Source organism: Canis lupus, chromosome 18 (genome assembly GCF_011100685.1).
Source record: "Canis lupus familiaris isolate Mischka breed German Shepherd chromosome 18, alternate assembly UU_Cfam_GSD_1.0, whole genome shotgun sequence".
Classification (NCBI taxonomy): domain Eukaryota; kingdom Metazoa; phylum Chordata; class Mammalia; order Carnivora; family Canidae; genus Canis; species Canis lupus.
The window spans coordinates 47,412,279-47,429,342 of record NC_049239.1 but is presented as its reverse complement, the minus strand read 5'-3'; the positions used below and the strand labels follow the sequence as shown (position 1 = coordinate 47,429,342).

The 17,064-nt window shown below is 58.1% G+C and overlaps 1 protein-coding gene across 3 annotated transcripts in view; it reads left to right on the top strand.

The window, feature by feature from the left end:
* The window catches only part of CARS1 (cysteinyl-tRNA synthetase 1), a 48,063-nt gene extending 32,865 nt beyond the window's left edge, over nt 1-15,198 (top strand). For all 3 annotated transcript variants that reach the window (XM_038563604.1, XM_038563605.1, XM_038563606.1), the window contains 13 exons: nt 612-724; nt 1,241-1,369; nt 1,717-1,846; nt 1,942-2,045; nt 2,410-2,507; nt 2,722-2,911; nt 3,249-3,317; nt 5,610-5,691; nt 11,510-11,590; nt 12,126-12,193; nt 13,718-13,777; nt 14,214-14,297; nt 14,880-15,198. In XM_038563604.1, coding sequence (XP_038419532.1) covers nt 612-724; nt 1,241-1,369; nt 1,717-1,846; nt 1,942-2,045; nt 2,410-2,507; nt 2,722-2,911; nt 3,249-3,317; nt 5,610-5,691; nt 11,510-11,590; nt 12,126-12,193; nt 13,718-13,777; nt 14,214-14,297; nt 14,880-15,014 — 1,343 coding nt within the window. In that variant the 3' untranslated portion in view covers nt 15,015-15,198. The remainder of the gene's footprint in view (nt 1-611; nt 725-1,240; nt 1,370-1,716; nt 1,847-1,941; nt 2,046-2,409; nt 2,508-2,721; nt 2,912-3,248; nt 3,318-5,609; nt 5,692-11,509; nt 11,591-12,125; nt 12,194-13,717; nt 13,778-14,213; nt 14,298-14,879) is intronic.
* Nucleotides 15,199-17,064: the final 1,866 nt, after the last annotated feature.

Sequence of the window (17,064 nt, the reverse complement as noted above, 5' to 3'; positions counted from 1 at the left end):
TGAAGGGGACCCTCACGGCCGCTAATGCGTCCTGCAGGTCCGGAGACGTCTCCTACCATGATCATACATTCCTTTCCCATTGCTCCTGCCGGATGCAGGCTGGCCCGTCCCCCGGGATTTGGCCCTAACTGACCATTTCCGGGAACCGAACTGGCCCAGAAGGAGCAGGGCTGTCCTGGTTTGCCACCTCCGGGCCCAAGGGGCCATGCACGGCAGGTTCAGCTGGTGCTCAGAGCTCGGGGAACCAAGGCGGGGAGCCGTGCAGGCCGTCAGTACTAGACCCCACCGTGAGAGCGGGCTCCATACCACGGCCTCACCCCGCAGAGCCGAGCACCCTGGCTTGTCCTAGACCGGGGATGAGGCTGAGGGTGCGGGTGGGGAGAGGGGCGTCTGGAGAACTGGTGGGTGTGGTTGAGGCCCCTGGGGAATCACCCTGTGACTCCTGAGCTTACATACTGGGCAGCACGGACGTGGTCATAGTGAGCGGCGTGCTGACCGAAGAAGTAAGCGGAAATGAGAGGCACTGGCCAGTAGCCACCGGAGCGGCCTTGTAGTGACACTGCCGTGCCCACCACGCAGCACTGGGTGACCTGCTTCCCTCGTGTCCACAGGTGACCTGAGCATCTCTGCAGACCGCCTGAGTGAGAAGCGGTCTCCTAACGACTTCGCCCTGTGGAAAGCCTCCAAGCCGGGCGAGCCGTCCTGGCCGTGCCCGTGGGGAAAGGTGTGCTCCTGGGAAGGCACAGGGCTGCCGCGGCACCATCCACCCTGTCCTAGGGACCCAGATGCCACAGAGCCTCGCGGGCCTCTGGGCTTGTGACTTCCTTTCCGGGACTCTGCCCACGTGCCGCTGGGGTGGGGGCGGATTGGACTACCTCGGAGGCCCCTGTATCCTGGTGGCCTTTGACTGAGTGTTACCCGCTCCTGGAGGTGAGTCCGCCCTCTGGTGTTCCCCGTGACAGCAGTCCTGGTGGCCCAGAGCCGCGGGATGGGGCTGCTGGTATGTGCTTCTGGTCAAATGCTGGGCAATTCTGGGAGTAACGTGAGCCTCAGCCCCACCTTGGCCTACAAAGCTTTTGCTGGGAACTAGGCAGCAGGGGCTTCCCTGAGTTTTTCGTGTGTGGAACATAACATCTGTTCTAATGAGGCTCAGAGGTTTTAAGGGTTATGAGCATGGGAAAATTGAAGGCTGGGACCCAGAGGGGAGGCCAGTCGGTCACTGGGTCCTTTGAATCTCTAGGGGCGTCCGGGATGGCACATCGAATGCTCTGCCATGGCGGGCACTCTCCTGGGAGCCTCGATGGACATTCATGGCGGAGGCTTTGACCTCCGGTTTCCCCACCATGACAACGAGCTGGCTCAGTCGGAGGTAGGCAGGGGCTGGGGTCGCTGGTTCTACTGGGTGGGTGGGCTTGAGTTTACCCCAGCAGTGGTGGAAACAGCCAGGGGTGCTGCTGGTGAGGTGCTGAGCAGAGCCTCATGCAAACACCAGGGTCCTGCTGGTGGGATTCAAACCCCAACCGTTTGGTCCAATTTCCCACATGAACAGCCTGAGCTTTGGCTCCCAGACCAGAGCCTCTTGGCTCCCGGACCAGGGCCGGCCCTCTGAGCCCCAGGTGTCCCAGCTCGGAGAGGCAGCCCCCGCTTCTGCATCACCGCGGGAACACGGTGCCCCATGGTGCCCCGACCGTGCCCTCTGCGCCCCTTCCTGAGCAGGCCTACTTCGAGAATGATTGCTGGGTCCGCTACTTCCTCCACACGGGCCACCTGACCATCGCTGGCTGCAAGATGTCCAAGTCACTCAAAAACTTCATCACCATCAAAGACGCCTTGAAGAAGCACTCAGGTAAAGTTGCCCCCACCCCCCGCCCTGAGACCTGGGCATCCGTTTCTGCAGAGGCTGGGAGGCTGAGGGTACCACCCTGCCGTCTCCCCTCCCAGCGCGGCAGCTGCGGCTGGCCTTCCTCATGCACTCCTGGAAGGACACCCTGGATTACTCGAGCAACACTATGGAGTCTGCACTGCAGTACGAGAAGTTCATGAACGTGAGTGCCCTCTCCTCCTCTCTGCGGCGGGGTCAGGCCTGCTCTGTGTCTGCTGACACAGAGAAGCAGCTCCACTCTCGGGGTGTGCCCTGGCCCTGCACCTCTCCCCGGAAAGGCCTGCTGACTGGCTAGCATTAGCAGTGCACCTGTCAGCGGAAGCAGGACCTCAGGCTAAACCCAGAATGGAATGCATTCCCGCCTCAAAGGAACACCCTCCACCCTTGGGCCGCTGGCATTGGCGTCAGTGCGCGCTGCTTTCTCGGATGATACACAGAGGAGGCGCGCCTCACCGCGATAGCTCTTTCTCTGATGCTGCTCAAATGAAGTTTTCTCAATGCCGCTAAACTGAATTTTCTGACTTCAGGAGTTTTTCTTAAATGTGAAAGACCTCCTCCGAGCTCCCGTTGATATTAGTGGTCGGTTTGAAAAGTGGGAAGATGAAGAATCGGAACTGAACAAGAGGTAGGAGACTGCTCTGGGGTTCACAAGTGTGCCTGCGTTCTGGGCCACCCATGGCCCGCCCAGCAGTGGAGTGGGGGGCATAGCACCATCACGCCCGTGTGTGCAAAACCATACCCAGCACATGTAGCACCCAGTGGGCCATGTTCCGGCTGCTGGACCACTCGAACACGTGTGCACCATGTCACCCGCTGACCTTCCTGTTCCTCTCACTCAGCTTTTACGACAAGAAGGCAGCGGTTCATGAAGCCCTCTGTGACAACGTGGACACACGCACTGTCTTGGAGGAAATGAGGGCTTTGGTCAGCCAGTGCAACCTATACATGGCGACCCGGAAGGCTGCCAGGAGGAGGCCCAACCGGGCTCTGTTGGAAAGCATCGCTCTGTACCTCACCCGCATGCTAAAGGTAGGCGGTCCGCGACCCACCGGCCCCATGTGCACAGAGCAAGAATGGGTTACAGGGGCTGAGACCTGCTCCCATCCTCAGCTCCCACTGTGCTCCAGTGTATCAGAACGCATATGTATGCATGTCCTCACTGTGGGCACTTTTGCCTTCCCGCCTGGTACAACACTACTCACTGTGCATACCTCCGTGCTCATGAGGCCTGGGCCCATGGTTTGGTGGCCTCACTCAGCCCCAGAGAGGGCAGATGGGGGCACACTTGAGCCTGGCATCCGGTCATCGTAGGCCACTTGTCAGGACCCCTTGACACACTCATCCTGCATGTCCGTTTCTCTTCTAGATCTTTGGGGCCATTGAAGAGGAAAGCTCCCTGGGATTTCCAGTGCGAGGACCTGGAACCAGCCCAGATGTGAGTAGAGTACACCTGGGTGCAGAGATGCTCCCTCTTTGGGGGTCGCCCCCACCCCTCAGAAGTGGTGCCCATTTGGAGGAGCACCATCCTGCCTTCCACACCTGCTCCCTCCCCTTCCTTGTTCATGTCCTGGGCCAACGCTGTGGACATTTTGGGGCCCACATTAGGTTCCATCTGCACTGGACTTTCCAGAATGGGCCCCGGATCATGTCTGGACCTGGCTGGGGGAATTGAACATAGCTGTTCACCACACGTGTGCAAGGTCAGCAGAGGCCATGGCAGCCTCGCTCCCTGACCATTCACTGGGGGTGCTTGTGCTGCTGTCTGAGAGCTCAATTCCAGGATGGCAGGCTCGATGGGACCATCTTTGATTAAGCTGCAGCCACATGGCATAGATGCCCATGTGCTCATGTCCTTGTACATGTGGATTCAGATAGCATGCCGATTCATGAGTCTGGTGGGGAGAAAGTTCCTGGGCAGTGGCCGGTGTCGCCCTGGTACTGGTAGTTTCTGCTGCACGATGGCCATCCTTCATGGCATATGCTTGTTCAGGCTCGTCTCAGACACACTTCTATCCTCCCTCTGTAGGAGTGATCTTTAAGGATTTGAAGAGAATATGTAGTAGATATTTAGGTATAACTCATTTAAAGGAAAATAGGAAGCACATACAAGGTAAAAAGGCAAACTCTTTTTAGAATTCTTTTCCAGACAGTGGCTGGTGTGAGGAACCCTCTTCTGCAGGGGGAACGTATAGGTGTCTCCCCAAGAACTGATTTCTGCAGAGAAACCAGTTTGTGTTGTGAAGAAGCACTGCCTCAGCTTGGTGCCCACCTCTCCAGGGGCTTTATTAGCCATAAAGCTAGTTCTAAAGGCATTAACCTTCTTCAGTGTTTCTCAGAAAGGAAACCTACGCAGCTGTGGTATTTTCTTGAACAAGGGATGCTAGATATTTAGTTTCTTAGAAAAAGATAAAAAAACATTTTCTACATTAAAGCCGCCTGCTCTTGAACTTAAAATAATGCTTTTAGTGCAGTGGTTGTGTGGGGGCCTTTCCATGTGACCTCTGTGGGCCCTTTGAAGGCTGAGCATTGGAATAAGCAACCATCAGGCAGGACCTGCCAGGCCAAAGGGTGGGATCTGCGCTTTACACCATTTGAAGTTTATGTGTCAGCTTCTAAATCTGAATTGTTTTAGGAATGGGGAAGATGGCCCTACATATTTATCAGGCTACTGTTGAGTGGTGCATAGCACATGCTGGTGTGGTCCACTAGACCGTGGGGGCAGGTCTCCTCCAGACAGATGCTGCAGGCACGCTGGCTAAGGCCTCCATCCCCCACTGCGCCGAGGCTCACCACAGGAGTCTCTGAGCACGGTGGACATAAGGAACTAAAATCTCGATCCCCGGTCAGCCTACACGACTGCAGCACCCCAGCCCAGGTGCGTGCTTGGACAGCGAGAGGCCAGGTCACCGTGGGCTCATCAGCCTAGTCGGCTTCTGCATTTAGATTGTTGCTTTGGTTACTGAGCCACCGAAAGACTTAATTAGGAGGCAGGGGGAGACCTTGCTTAAAAACCTACTGGAAAGATATGAAAGATGTCAAGGAAAAGGTGGTTATGAAATCGTTGTTTCTCCAGTTTGGATTCTACTGTCTCTGGTTTTCCCTCTGGCAGGCTTCCCATCCCGGGGCATCTCCAGGTTCCTGTAGGTCATTAACCATTGGTGTAGATGCGAGTCCATGTATGTGCGCACGCGCACGTGTGTGTGTGGTAGACACTTCCTGGAGACTTCTTCCTCTTGCACAAGCATGCGTGTGGCCACAGGTTGGATGCAGACACGGTCTGGCTCCTGGCCCAGGAGGGACCACTGTAGTCTCCCAGAAGAGAACCTGCCCTACAGACACCCACATGGAGCCATTTAACTATAGATGGGGTATTTTAACCCTGTGTCTGAGAGGAGACAAAGCCGCTCCTGAGAATAGTTGAGCAGAGTGGCCTGCAGAACTTGTCTGGCTGGGCTGGGAAGGAAGCTCTTCTCTCTCTGGCCGGCATTGTCCACACAGGGACCCGCACACTTGCTGTGGACTGAGTGCCAGGTGCCAGGTGGGGAGTGTTTCCCAGCCCAGAGGCAGTGGCCATGGCAGTGGCGCCCCCTCCATCCTGCCCTCCCCCCCCCCCCCCACCGCTTGCCAAACCCTGGCTGAAAATGCAGGCGGAGCTGGTCTCTGAGTGAAACCGTTTTTTGTTTTGTTTTGTTTTGTTTTGTTTTGTTTGAAACCATTTTTTCTGCAGCTGGAATCCACGGTCATGCCGTACCTGCAGGTGCTCTCCGAGTTCAGAGAAGGTGTGCGAAAGATCGCCCGAGAGCAAAAAGGTGAGGTTCTTCCTCGCTGGGGGGGCTGCCCTGGGTGCCAACAGGTGTTAGCAGCGCCAGGCCTGGGGCAGTACATCTGCAATGCCGCCCCCTCAAGTCGTGACAGCACTGTGTCTCTCGACACCACGTCCCCCACAGGGAGGACAGCTGGGTGTGGGCCAAGGACGCATATGTGAGACGCAGGGTTTCTTCGACTGTGCTACTTGAATGGAAAGGCAGATCTTGCCACCTGCCCTCCCTCCTGCTGGGGCCTCATGTCCACTTTGGGTGTGTCCGGCGGCCAGAGGGCTTGCCAGCACCTATCCTTGCTTCCGGAGGCTAGCATGGGGAGCTGGGGGAGACAGAGCTGCTGCAACTATTGCTGCACCAGTGTGGCGGGAAACAGCTGCCTGGCACCCAAGGGGCCTCCCCTGGGGCCACCTCACCGTGCCTAGCCAGCTGGCATTGCCGATATTTCCGAGGTCGGTTGCCGTCTTTTGTCCTTGGGGACTTGGAGCATGCTGTGTCACTGCCGACTGTGAGACAGAGCTCCAGGCGCCATCAGGCAGGGGCGCACATCTTACCCTGAGCCGTCTGTGTGCCAATGGGCATGCTGAACCGAGAACGTGCCAGGCCTGCTCTGCGGCCCTCTTCCCGCGCACGCCGCCCCCTTTGGGGCACAGCATTTCTCAAAGCAGAAAGCAAAGGGCAGGGATTCAAGCCTTGCCAGGGAGGGTTGTGCAGGAGTCACTTGCTGCAAATGCTACCTGTCACCTGCTGTGCTGCGCTCCCTCCCCAGGCCTCTCTGTGACAGGAAAGCACCCCTGGCGCGCTAGTCTGGCTACCATCCCTGCAGAGTGGGTCCAGGTGGGGTGTCCTGAGGGTGGAGCAGGCAGAGGTTCTGCAGGGAACCTCCAGAGGGAGCTGCGCCAGTTGCAGGGAGGACAGAGCAAGAGGGCAGGGAACCCCAAGGCCATGGCCCCTCCGGGAGGAGCCTGGATCTGACAGTGCTGTTTCGTGCTGTTCCCGGGGAGCAGGATGGACAGAACGAGAGGCTCAGGGGAGGCTCTGGGGTCCTTGCCTTCAGTTTCCCAGATGCCCAGTGCTTACCTCACAGATGAGGAAGATGTGGTCCAGGATGCCCACAGTCGTGTTGGCCAGAGCTCAGCCCTGGTGTGGGCTGGGGCGGCTGACCAGGAGAGGCTGGGGAAATTGGGAAGAAGCTAGAAGGGCAGGGACTCAGGCGTGCCCAGAACGTCATTCCCCCTTCATTTGTTTCATTTTTGTTAAGATGTTTGTAACATGAAATGTATTGTTTTGGTTATGAGCAAGAGCATAGCTCGGTCTGAAGCGCATTCCTGTTGTGCGGCTCTCCCCACTGTTCGTCTCCATCCAGGACTGTGCATCGTCCCAACTGAGACTCTGTCCCCCAGGAGACGCTGACCTCCAGGAGACACTGATCCCTGTCCCTCCTCCCCTGTGACCACCATCCACTCTCTGTCCCCAGGGGACACTGACCCCGTCCCTCCCCTGGCCCTGTGACCACTGTCCACTCTCTGTATGAATTTGATCCCCATAGACCTCATACACATAGAATCGTGCAGTGTTTGTCCTCTTGTCATTGGCTTCTTTCACTCGGTATGACTAACGTCTATCCATGTTGTGGCAGGTGTTAGAATGTCCTTCCTCTGTAAGGACTGGGTGATATTCCACTGTGTGTGCAGGTTGCATTTTGCTGATTCTCTTGTCTATGGGCAGATTCCTGTGGCCTTGGGCATCCTCTGCTGAGCCTCCCTTTGGGGAGCTGATGGGGCTCCCTGTGCAGTGCCCAGCCTGTTCACTCCTGTGTCTGGCCCTGCCAGCAGTGGCCCTGGAGGACTCGCTCCCTCCCTTTGCACCACTCCTCTGAGTGCTCGAGCTCCGAGGACTCTGAGCCAGGCGAGGACAAGCACTGGCCAGGCAGGTGCAGCCTCTGAAGGAAAAGCTGATGGGGTGTCTCCACTGCGAGTTCACACAAAATGTAGCTGAGCTTATGCTCGTTAGCAGATTGCCACAATGGAGACCCTCTTTTCCTAGAACCTGCTACAGTCAGATCCTCTTGGAGTCAATAGGTCCACGAGGTCCTGGTGCCTGGCACCTGTGGCCAGGGGTGCCCCCAGGGACCACACGCAGGGAAGCCCATCTTCCTCTTCTGGGCACGTGGTGGCTGCATAGCTGCTTCCTTCCCTGGGAGAGCCGCGCCAGCAGTGGTGGCTGTGCCAGTGGTGGTCTCACCCTTGGCAGCGGTTCCCCTGCATTACCCTGCTGCTCGGGGTGGCCTCTGCTCTGCAGGTCACAGCCCCACGTCTGTCAGCGCCTCTTCCCTCCCCGAGTGACACCCCTGCTCCATCCGGGGTTCTCCTCAGTCCTAGGCTCCACAGCCAGAGCTGCAGACCTGGATCTTCCCTGGGTAGACACACCCCAGAGCCTGCCAGTGCCCCCATCGGCATTGCAGTCAGCGAAGGGGTCTCCTCCCCATCCCCGGCCGTGGTGGTGTCCACGCTCTGGGTCTCCTTCTCCCCGCCACCCCAGAGGCAGCCCCCGTCTCTGTTCCTCTCTTAAGGTTGTATTAGCTGCCGAGATCTGTGTTTTTCCGTATGCTTGAGAATGCTTTATGGAATTCCTCAAAAATATCCAACTGGAGTTTTTTCTTTTTTTCAAAAAAAGAGCCCGTTGAGGTGAGATTGACATAACTGACAACTATCTGTTGTTAAAGTGAACGAGGCAGTTGGCATTTAGTACGTTTACGGTGCTGTGCAACCGCAGGTCACAGGAACAGCCATGACCCCTGGCCCTGCGCCCAGCACCCAGCAGCCTGCCTTCTGCACCCGTAGATCAACCTGGTCCAGACACCCCATGTCCATGCAGCCGAGCAGTATGTGCCCCTCGTCTCTGGCTTCTGTCACTTTACAGAATGCTTTCCTGCAGCGCAGCCGGCACTCCACTCCTTGTCAGGGCAGAATACCGGTCCCTTGCATGCACACAACACATTTTGGGTGCCCGTTAGGCTGTTTCCACGTTGTGGCTGTCGGGAATAGTGCTGCTCTGAACACAGGTGCACAAGTGTCTGGTTGAGCCTCATTTTCAGGGGCTGGGGATGTCCCTTGGAGGGGAATCTTGGGGGTAGTATGGCAGCTGTATGTGTGACTTTGAAGAACCACCGAGCTGTGTTCTACAGCAGCGGCCCCGTTTCCCCTGCCTGCCAGCTGTGCCAGAGAGCTCCGATCTCTCCACGCGCTCACCAATACTTGCTGTCTCCTGGCTGAACAAAAATGATTATTTTCATTCCAGCCAACCTTGGGGTTGGCAGTGGCATCTCAGCAGAGCTTTGGTGTGTGTTTCCCTCATGACACATGATGTTGAGCCCCTTACCCTGGGCTTCATGGTCACGTGTGCATCTGTTCTGGAGAGGTGTCTCTTCAGGCCCTGTGCCCGTGTCTCATTGGGTCATTTGTCTTGTCATGGGACTGTGGGAGTTCCTTCCTCTGCAACTGGACCCGGTCAATATGTGACTTAGAAGATAGTAGAGTAGTAGGTGTGCCCCCAAAGTAATCAAACGGTTTGGAAAGACAGTCTGGGGGGGAATTCTGAGTTATGTGGACAGGGCAGGTCTCGGCATGGTGGTGATGGCCACTGTCCTCAGCTTTGCGGAACCCAGACCCAGGGGACAGTGTGGGCCTGGGCGTCCTTCCACCTCTCGGGGTGCCAACAGTCGGCTGATGGTGGTGATGCTGGGCCCTGGCTTGCTTCCTTTCCACTTCTGGGTAGCTTGCTCCAGCTCCTGCCCCAGGTGTAGCCTTCCCCAGGGGCAGCCCTCCCCATGGGGCTGCGGGCAGGGTAAGGGCAGGGAGCAAGCATAAAGGGTGTCGTCCCATCAGCCATGCTGGGAAGGCTGGGGGAGCTGGGGAGGACAGTGAGTGTTCCCATGGGCCATGGCCAGTGCTGCAGAGACGGATGTGGTACAGCAGAGGCTTGGGCAGGAGTCAGGGGGGTGTTTGGTTTCTGGCATAGATGTTCCTCACAGGGGCATGGCCAAGGTGTGCAGAGCCACTTGGGATTGGGCCTGGAGTGCAGGCTGGTGCCTGAGGGAGGGCTAAGGATGCTGGCCACAGTGTGTCCACCGTACGATAAGGCAGGCAGGGTGCCAGCACTCTTGTCACCTGATGTTACAGGATTTGTTGCTATTAAAGCTTTCTGAGATGGATTGCTGTCACGTGCCCTGTGACAGCCCAGCTTCTACGCCAATTTCCCCAAGTGCATGTAGGGCATGGGCTGGGGACTTAGCAGGCCACACGGTGGGGCAGGCAGCCTTCTGGGAGCTGTGAGTCTGAGACCTGGCTTTGATAGACAGCCACATACAGAATGCCTCGTCCCGATGCCGCCAGACCCTGTGAGCAGAGCCGCGCACAGCCTGCTCCCACACGTGGCATCTTATCACGCTTGTCGCTGCCCTCAGGGATGGTGACATGTCCCCATTCCACAGACATGAACCACTGAGTTTCCTTCACTGAGGCCAGATTCCCCTGTAGAGTTTCTGGGTGAGGCCCTCCTGTGCTCTTCGTTTTCAGAGGCAAACAGACGGGCTCCCCCTGCCATGTCGTCCCTGAGCCTCCTGGGAACAGGATGGCCATGAGGTTGGCTGGGGCACACTCTGTGATTGCTGTTGCAGGTTCGGTACAGGCTCCCTGAGAGCCCCTGGCCTTGACCGGCCTCAACTAGGTGCTGCTGGATCTGCCGCCATCTGTGGTGCCTGGGAGGGAGCAAGTCCATGGTCATTCGCTCTGCCTTTGGGACCCACAGACTGACCCAGAGGTTTAAGAACGTCTGAACCTGCAGGGACCATCCTGTTCAGGCCCAGAGGCCACACTGATGGTCTCTTCATCCCTACCCACTCTGTCCGCTGGTGTGTGTCATCTTTCTTGCTTGCTCTAGCCCACGCCTGGGGTGGGCCGAGCCTGGCTGAGAGCAGTGAGAGGCAGCATTACCAAAGGGCAGTGCGGACCCCTGTCCCCAGGCCTCTGGCCCTTCCTTGTCCCTCAGCTGGGCCTTGTGCATCAGTGAGAGAAGCTGACAGCTGTGGGGCTCACCCCAGCCTCCAGACCCATTTCTGGCTCTTGCCAATAGCTACTTGGAACCGTGGGTCCTGGGCCTAGCTGCTTCGCCCTGAGGATGTTGGGAGGATGGGAGGTGTGTGTGGACTCAGGAGCACGGTTCACAAGGCGAGGGGATGAGGGAGCGTGGAGCATCCGAGCAGGTTTCCTGACAGCTGGTGCTGTGCCGCCGATGTATTTGACCTAGCTGAGCGTTGCCCTGGGCCAGGCATGCCTAAGGATGACATGAAGAACGCAGGGAGCCTCTGCAGGACTTCTGGGTGACCTAAGAGCATGTGTGGCCTTGGGCCCCTGGGTCCTGGAGTGTGGAACGCGGCTGCTCTTCTGGCTCACCAGGCCAGGGCTGTGGGGGCTGGACACCTTCCCAGTTGACCAGGGCGCTTGGGATGGTTTCTGAGCCTCTTTTCTAGGAGTGAAACCTGGTTTCCCTGGACAAGCTGCCCACCTGGTTTTGTGCGGCCCTGGCTTCTCCTGCTCTGACTCTCAGGAGCAGTCCAGGAGCATCTCCAGACCACACCTGCCACTGAGCAGGGTCCTCAGGCGCTGTGTAAACCCTGGCCATCTGTGGGGGCTGCTCCATACTCATGGCAGCAGAGTCGTCAGTGCCTGGGCTTCAACTCCCTGCAGGGCGCTGGGGAAGGTGCGCATTTGTGCATCTGGTCAAACTGAACTTCTGTCTTTGTCCACAGTCCCTGAGGTTCTGCAGCTCAGTGATGCTCTGCGGGATGACATCTTGCCCGAGCTTGGGGTGCGGCTTGAAGATCACGAAGGTGGGTCCTTCTAATCCCTTCTGGGGCCATTGTAAGGAGCTTCGGGCACGGTGGGCAGGGATGTGGGAAGGACGCTGGGGTCAGAGGCTGGTTTTGAAAGAATCCCAGGCCAGGGTCAGAGGATGATGGGCTTTTATGTGATGAGGAGGCCCAGGGTGGCGCCCCCGTGACCCCGTGGGAGGCGGGGGGCCCTTGGAGGTTTGATGCTCTGGCTGTTGAGGACACCTCCTGTGTGCCCTCCTATGGCCACTGGCCACCCTTCCCTGTGATCTGTCACTCAGCAGATGGCCTGCAGGACTGTCAGCCAGGCCCATGGTGTCTGGACTTTGTGGGGGTTTCAGCTGCACAGGAAATTTTTAGATTTTAAATACTCAGGCGGCATGTCCCCTTTGATGACTTCTGGGCCTTGTGTTGGGAGTGGTGAGGCCTCCCCACGGTACATTTAACATGGAAGCCCCGTGAGCAGCAGAGGCCCAAGGTCTGTGCAGGCAGGCTTGGGGCTGGGCCTCATCTCACCAACCACCTGGCTTTTCAGGGCTGCCAACTGTGGTGAAGCTGGGAGACAGAGAGGCCCTGCTGAGGGAGAGAGAGGAGAAGAGACGAGTGAGTGTGCTGGAGCAGCCGCGCGGGCACGGGAGACTGCTGGCGCTGTGTGCTTGCCCTGCCAGAGCTCTCTCGTGAGGTCCCAACTCTAGAATTGTCACCAGAGGACCTCATGGGACTTGGGCCACTGGGCGGTGCAGTAGCAGAAGAAGGATCTACCTTCTAAGGAAGGGTCCTCTTTTTAAAAAGCTACCCCCCGAGTTTAAGGGAGAACAAGTCCCTTTCTGTAAACCGTGCAGCTGACGAGTTTGGTCGCGCCTTGCTCTTCAGAAGTGCTGTGTCCTTTGTCCCTGAGGGAGGACCTGCCAGGCAGCCCTTCGTCCACCCAGGAAGTGTGGGGCTGGTGCCAGGGGCCTGGGTGCATGAGGAGCACCGGCAGGAGGTGCGGGTGACGTGGGAGCACGGTTTGTAAGGCGAGTGCAAGGCATGTTCTGGACAGCTGGTGGTGACAGCTGGGCATTCCTGGGAGCCGGGGACCCCCTACTGCACCTCCCATTTCTGCCCCATTTGCTCACCCAGCTTAGCGTCCTGTCCCTGGGGCTGGGCTCTCACCTAGGGCAGCGCAGCAGGTGACCCGGCCCTAGAGGTGACATGGGGCTGGCTCTGCCCACCCCTGCCCCTGGGTTGGGGAAGAAGCAAATGCCTCAGCTTACCACTCTCCTCCCCGAGCAAGTGCATGCAGAGCATAAAGGCACACGGGGCTCTGATGAGGGTGCCAAGAGGCAGCCCTGCCCGCCACGGGCCTTGCCTGCTGGTTTTCACAGCGGCCGCTGGCCATGGCCCTCTTTGCCTTGCTCCTGTCTCCCCTGAGTGGGGCCCATCCAGTCAGCAGTGCCTGAACGAGCACCAGGACTGCAGCCTCCCTGCATGGCCATTCCCACCAGGGGACAGACACTGTGTCCTCACAGAGAAAGTCCCGCCCAGCCCATGCCACCCTCACCTCTGCCTGTTCCCGGCCTCCTCTGCTCCACTGGTTGCTTCTCCCGAGCCTGTGGCCCCTGCTTGTGGGGACCCTTGCTCTACTTCCCACTGCTGGCCCTGCACTGCCCTTACCCAGTCCCACAGTTCCCTGCCCGGTACCCCCAGGTTCTCTCCAGCCTCACACTTGCCTGTGCCCAGCTGCCCACCCGACAGCCTTGCTGACTAGGAAGCCCTGAAACCCAAGATGCCTACAAGGGCATTTTCCTGTCTGTGGCACAGCTGAGTCCGCACTTCCCCTCACGGGTGCCACCCAACACCCGGGCTGAGGGTCCCTGCCCTGCCCCCACTCCCAGGCTGGCGGTTGGCCCAGGCCCCATGTCCTGGCACCTGCTAACTCCCGCCCCCTCTAGGCCCTGGTGATGCTGTCTCTGCTCACCAGACAGACCCCCCCACAGCTGGGCTCGCCACATATCCAGAGCTGTCCACAGGGTGGCTGGGTCAGAGTCCAGGTACCGGGGGGCCAGCCAGCCTTGCTTTGTTCCTTTTCCTGCCCCCAGAGGCCCTGGGCAGATCTGGCTCACGGGGCTCCTGCTGCTCCCGTAGGTTGAAGAGGAGAAGAGGAAGAAGAAGGAGGAGGCCGCCAGGATAAAACAGGAGCAAGAGGTAACACACGCGGTGTACGTGGGGCCCGGGCTCCCCTGGTGGGAGTGCCTACTCTGACCCTGTGCCCCAGCTCTCTGGTCCTCCCTGCTCCACCTGCGCCCACCACAGCATCCTCCTGGCCTCCCCACGCACCCCCACATGGCACCTGAGCATAGGGAGGCCGGGAGGCCCTGGTGAGGGAGAGGTCTGGCTGGGAGAGCCGCCCCTTGGCAGCCACAGGCTCCAGGCAGTGTCACAGACTCCTTCGGACAACCCTCCCCCCTGTAGAGCAAGCTCGACGCCCGGGGTGGACTTGTCCCTCCTTCGACTCCCTCTGCCTGAGCCTTACCCTGCCCGACTTCTGTGTCCCTCTGAGTCCCAGGGCTGGGCTGGGGTGACGCGTGCTCATGCCTTCCCCGGTGGGCTGGGCTGCAGCGAGCAGGGCTCTGCATTCCAGGCAGCGAAGCTGGCCAAGATGAAGATCCCACCCAGTGAGATGTTCTTGTCAGAAAGCGACAAATACTCCAAGTTTGATGAAAACGTAAGACCCTCTTTTCTCTTGTCAGACCTTTAAATTGGGAGTAATAGGGCTTCCAGCCTTGAGTGAGCAGCCTTTCTGTCTGGGGTGCAGTTTGGGGGAGGCGCCGTTCAGGGTCCGTGCCTGCAGCCCCGAGCACCCAAGGCAGCCTCCCTCCTTCGCGGCAGCCGAGCCCCATCGTGGCCTGGATCAGAGAGCAGGTCCCCTTCACGAGCTGGCCTTGGTGTGGTCAGGGAGCCGTGGGCACTGTCCCCAGAGCTCCTCGTCCCGGCATTCACAGACACTTTGCCTCTAGACCCTCAGGCTCTCCTTACTGGTTCTGATATGTATTCACCACCTTCCCATGAAAACTGAGCCCCTTTGGTCCTGAGGGAACACTGGCCCTGGCTCCCAGGCGAGAGGGTGCCTCCAGACCAGCCACTGTCTTCCCAGTGGCTGGGAGAGGTGCTGCTGAATCAGTGCACTAGTGTGGAACGTGTGGTGAGGACGTGCCCAGGCGGCTCCAGGGGCTGAATCCATGTGCCCCTGGGCTCCGAGTGGGGCATCAGGTGCACCCTGCTAACCCCGTGCTCTCCCTGTTCTCAGGGTCTGCCCACACACGACGTGGATGGCAAAGAGCTGAGCAAAGGGCAAGCCAAGAAGGTGAAGAAGCTCTATGAAGCTCAGGAGAAGCGCCACAAGGAGTATTTGCAAATGGCTCAAAACGGAAGCCTCAAATGAAAGGGCAGGGGACCGAGTGTCTAAACCAAGCCATTGGTGGCCTGCTGACTTCCTGTCTACGTCCTTAGTGACGACGCCCGATCGTGTTTACAGTGGTCCTCGGCTCCCACACTGGGGATTGCGTTCACGGAAGCCACGCCGTCATCAGCTTGAGACTTCAGTAATAAATGTTTCCCAACAGTGAGGCCGGGTGTGCTGTGTGCCGGCGCGCTGCACGTTCAGCGCTTGTGCGGAACCCGCTCCCGGCTGCTGGCTCAGCAGGTCCCGACTTAGGCGCTCGGCTCAGTTGAGCTGCTTCAGCCAGCCGAGAAATCTCTCCCCGATGCAGATGGCTATCAGCTAATCTCTGGTGTGTGGGTGCATTTGGAGGTATTTAAGTAGGAAAAAGACAGGCTCAAACTAGTGAGCCCGCGGACACCCCACACAAAGGCTGCTCACTGGGCCCCTCTGGTTCTGATGAGTAAACACAGCTCAGCGTCTCCTCCAGCAGCTCCACACTCCAGGGGTGGTAAAGGGCTGGCTCAGCAGGGTGGGCCCTGGCCCCTGCTCCAGGTCTGCACAGCTGCCGGCCCAGATAAGGGGGGAAGTCCCAGCACACTCAGCAGGGCAGCTGTTTGTCACCAGGACCTCGCATGCAGTGTGCCCCAACACTGGAGAGCCTAACTGGCCTAACGAGGGTGCAGCAGAACCAGCACCCTTGAGCCCTGCAGAAGCAGGGCGCCAGGTTAGACCCAGGTTAGACCCTGTTAGACAGGACAGAGGCGCCAGTGCTGGGCTGTCAGGTCAGGAAACGCTGAGTGTCACTGGCAGCCCTTCCGGGATGCGGGAGAGGGTGGGCAACACCAGGTCGTAGGCATCCTCAGCCCTTGCCCCTGTGACCCCGCTTGTAGGAAACTCCAGGAGATACCCGCTCACTGCAGCATTGCTTCCCAGAACTGATGGAGCAGTTGACTCTCCCCAGGTGCCTGGTGCAACTCAGGAGCACCGAAGGCATGGGGAGCAGGTGGTTATGAACCGAGGTGGGGAGTGGGGAGGGCGTTTTGGTGTTGAGACAGCATGCTTCTCAGACTTCTAAACATTCCACGTACAAGCAGTTAAACCAATAAGAAAACAAGGCCCCAAAATACAGTGAAATGAACTCATTCCGGTTCCCTACTGCTATACGACAGATCATCCCAACACTTGGTGGCTGCAAACAACTATCACTTTACTGCCCTCTCCAGTGCCTCTGGGTAAGTGGGGCTCCGCCTGGTGGTGTTGGGCCAGGGTCTCCCACAGGCGGCCTCAGCTCTGGAGGTGCGTGTCCACGAGAAGAGCCATGTGCCTTTTTGGATGTAACCTCAGAGGTCCCACAGCATGACCACCACCATCCTCTCAAGTTTGCAGGCAGTCCGAGACGCCCACCGTGCTCCACGGGAGGGCACAGCAACTTTCAGTGATGCAGTGGCAAGGTTCCAGAGCAGCGCAAGGGACTGGCAACACCGTGGTGGCCTCTGCTAATAAGCAAATACAATATTGATGTCAGCAACCCAGGTTTTGATGCAAGAGAAAAAAACTCGAGTGCAAAAGGAAAGAAGGAAAATCACTATATTCCCAAATACAAAATAGAAAAAACAATATGAACTGACATTCGACCTTTTCTTTTTCAAGATTTTATTTGAGAGAGAACACAAGCAGGGGCAGTGGGAGAGGAAGAAGCTGAGCAGGGAGCCCGATGTGGGATTCAATCCCAGGACCCTGGAATCCTGACTTGAGCCAAAGGCAGATGCTTCACCCACTGAGCTACCCAGGTGCCCCAATAATCTACTTTTAAACAGTCGAGATTTTCTGGCTGTGTAGACAAGGGACAAACTCGGCTGCTGGGAGCCCTTACAGAGCCTGATTCGAGGCTCCTGGAAGAAACGGCCCACCCCAGGTCCAGGGCAGAAGCACAAGGAGACCCTGAGCCATCTGTCCTCAAAGGGAAGCTTTTGAAGGCTGATGGAGTCATGTCAGAAGAGGGACAAACTAGTGAAACACAAAAACTGGATATATCAGAAGGGCATCCTGC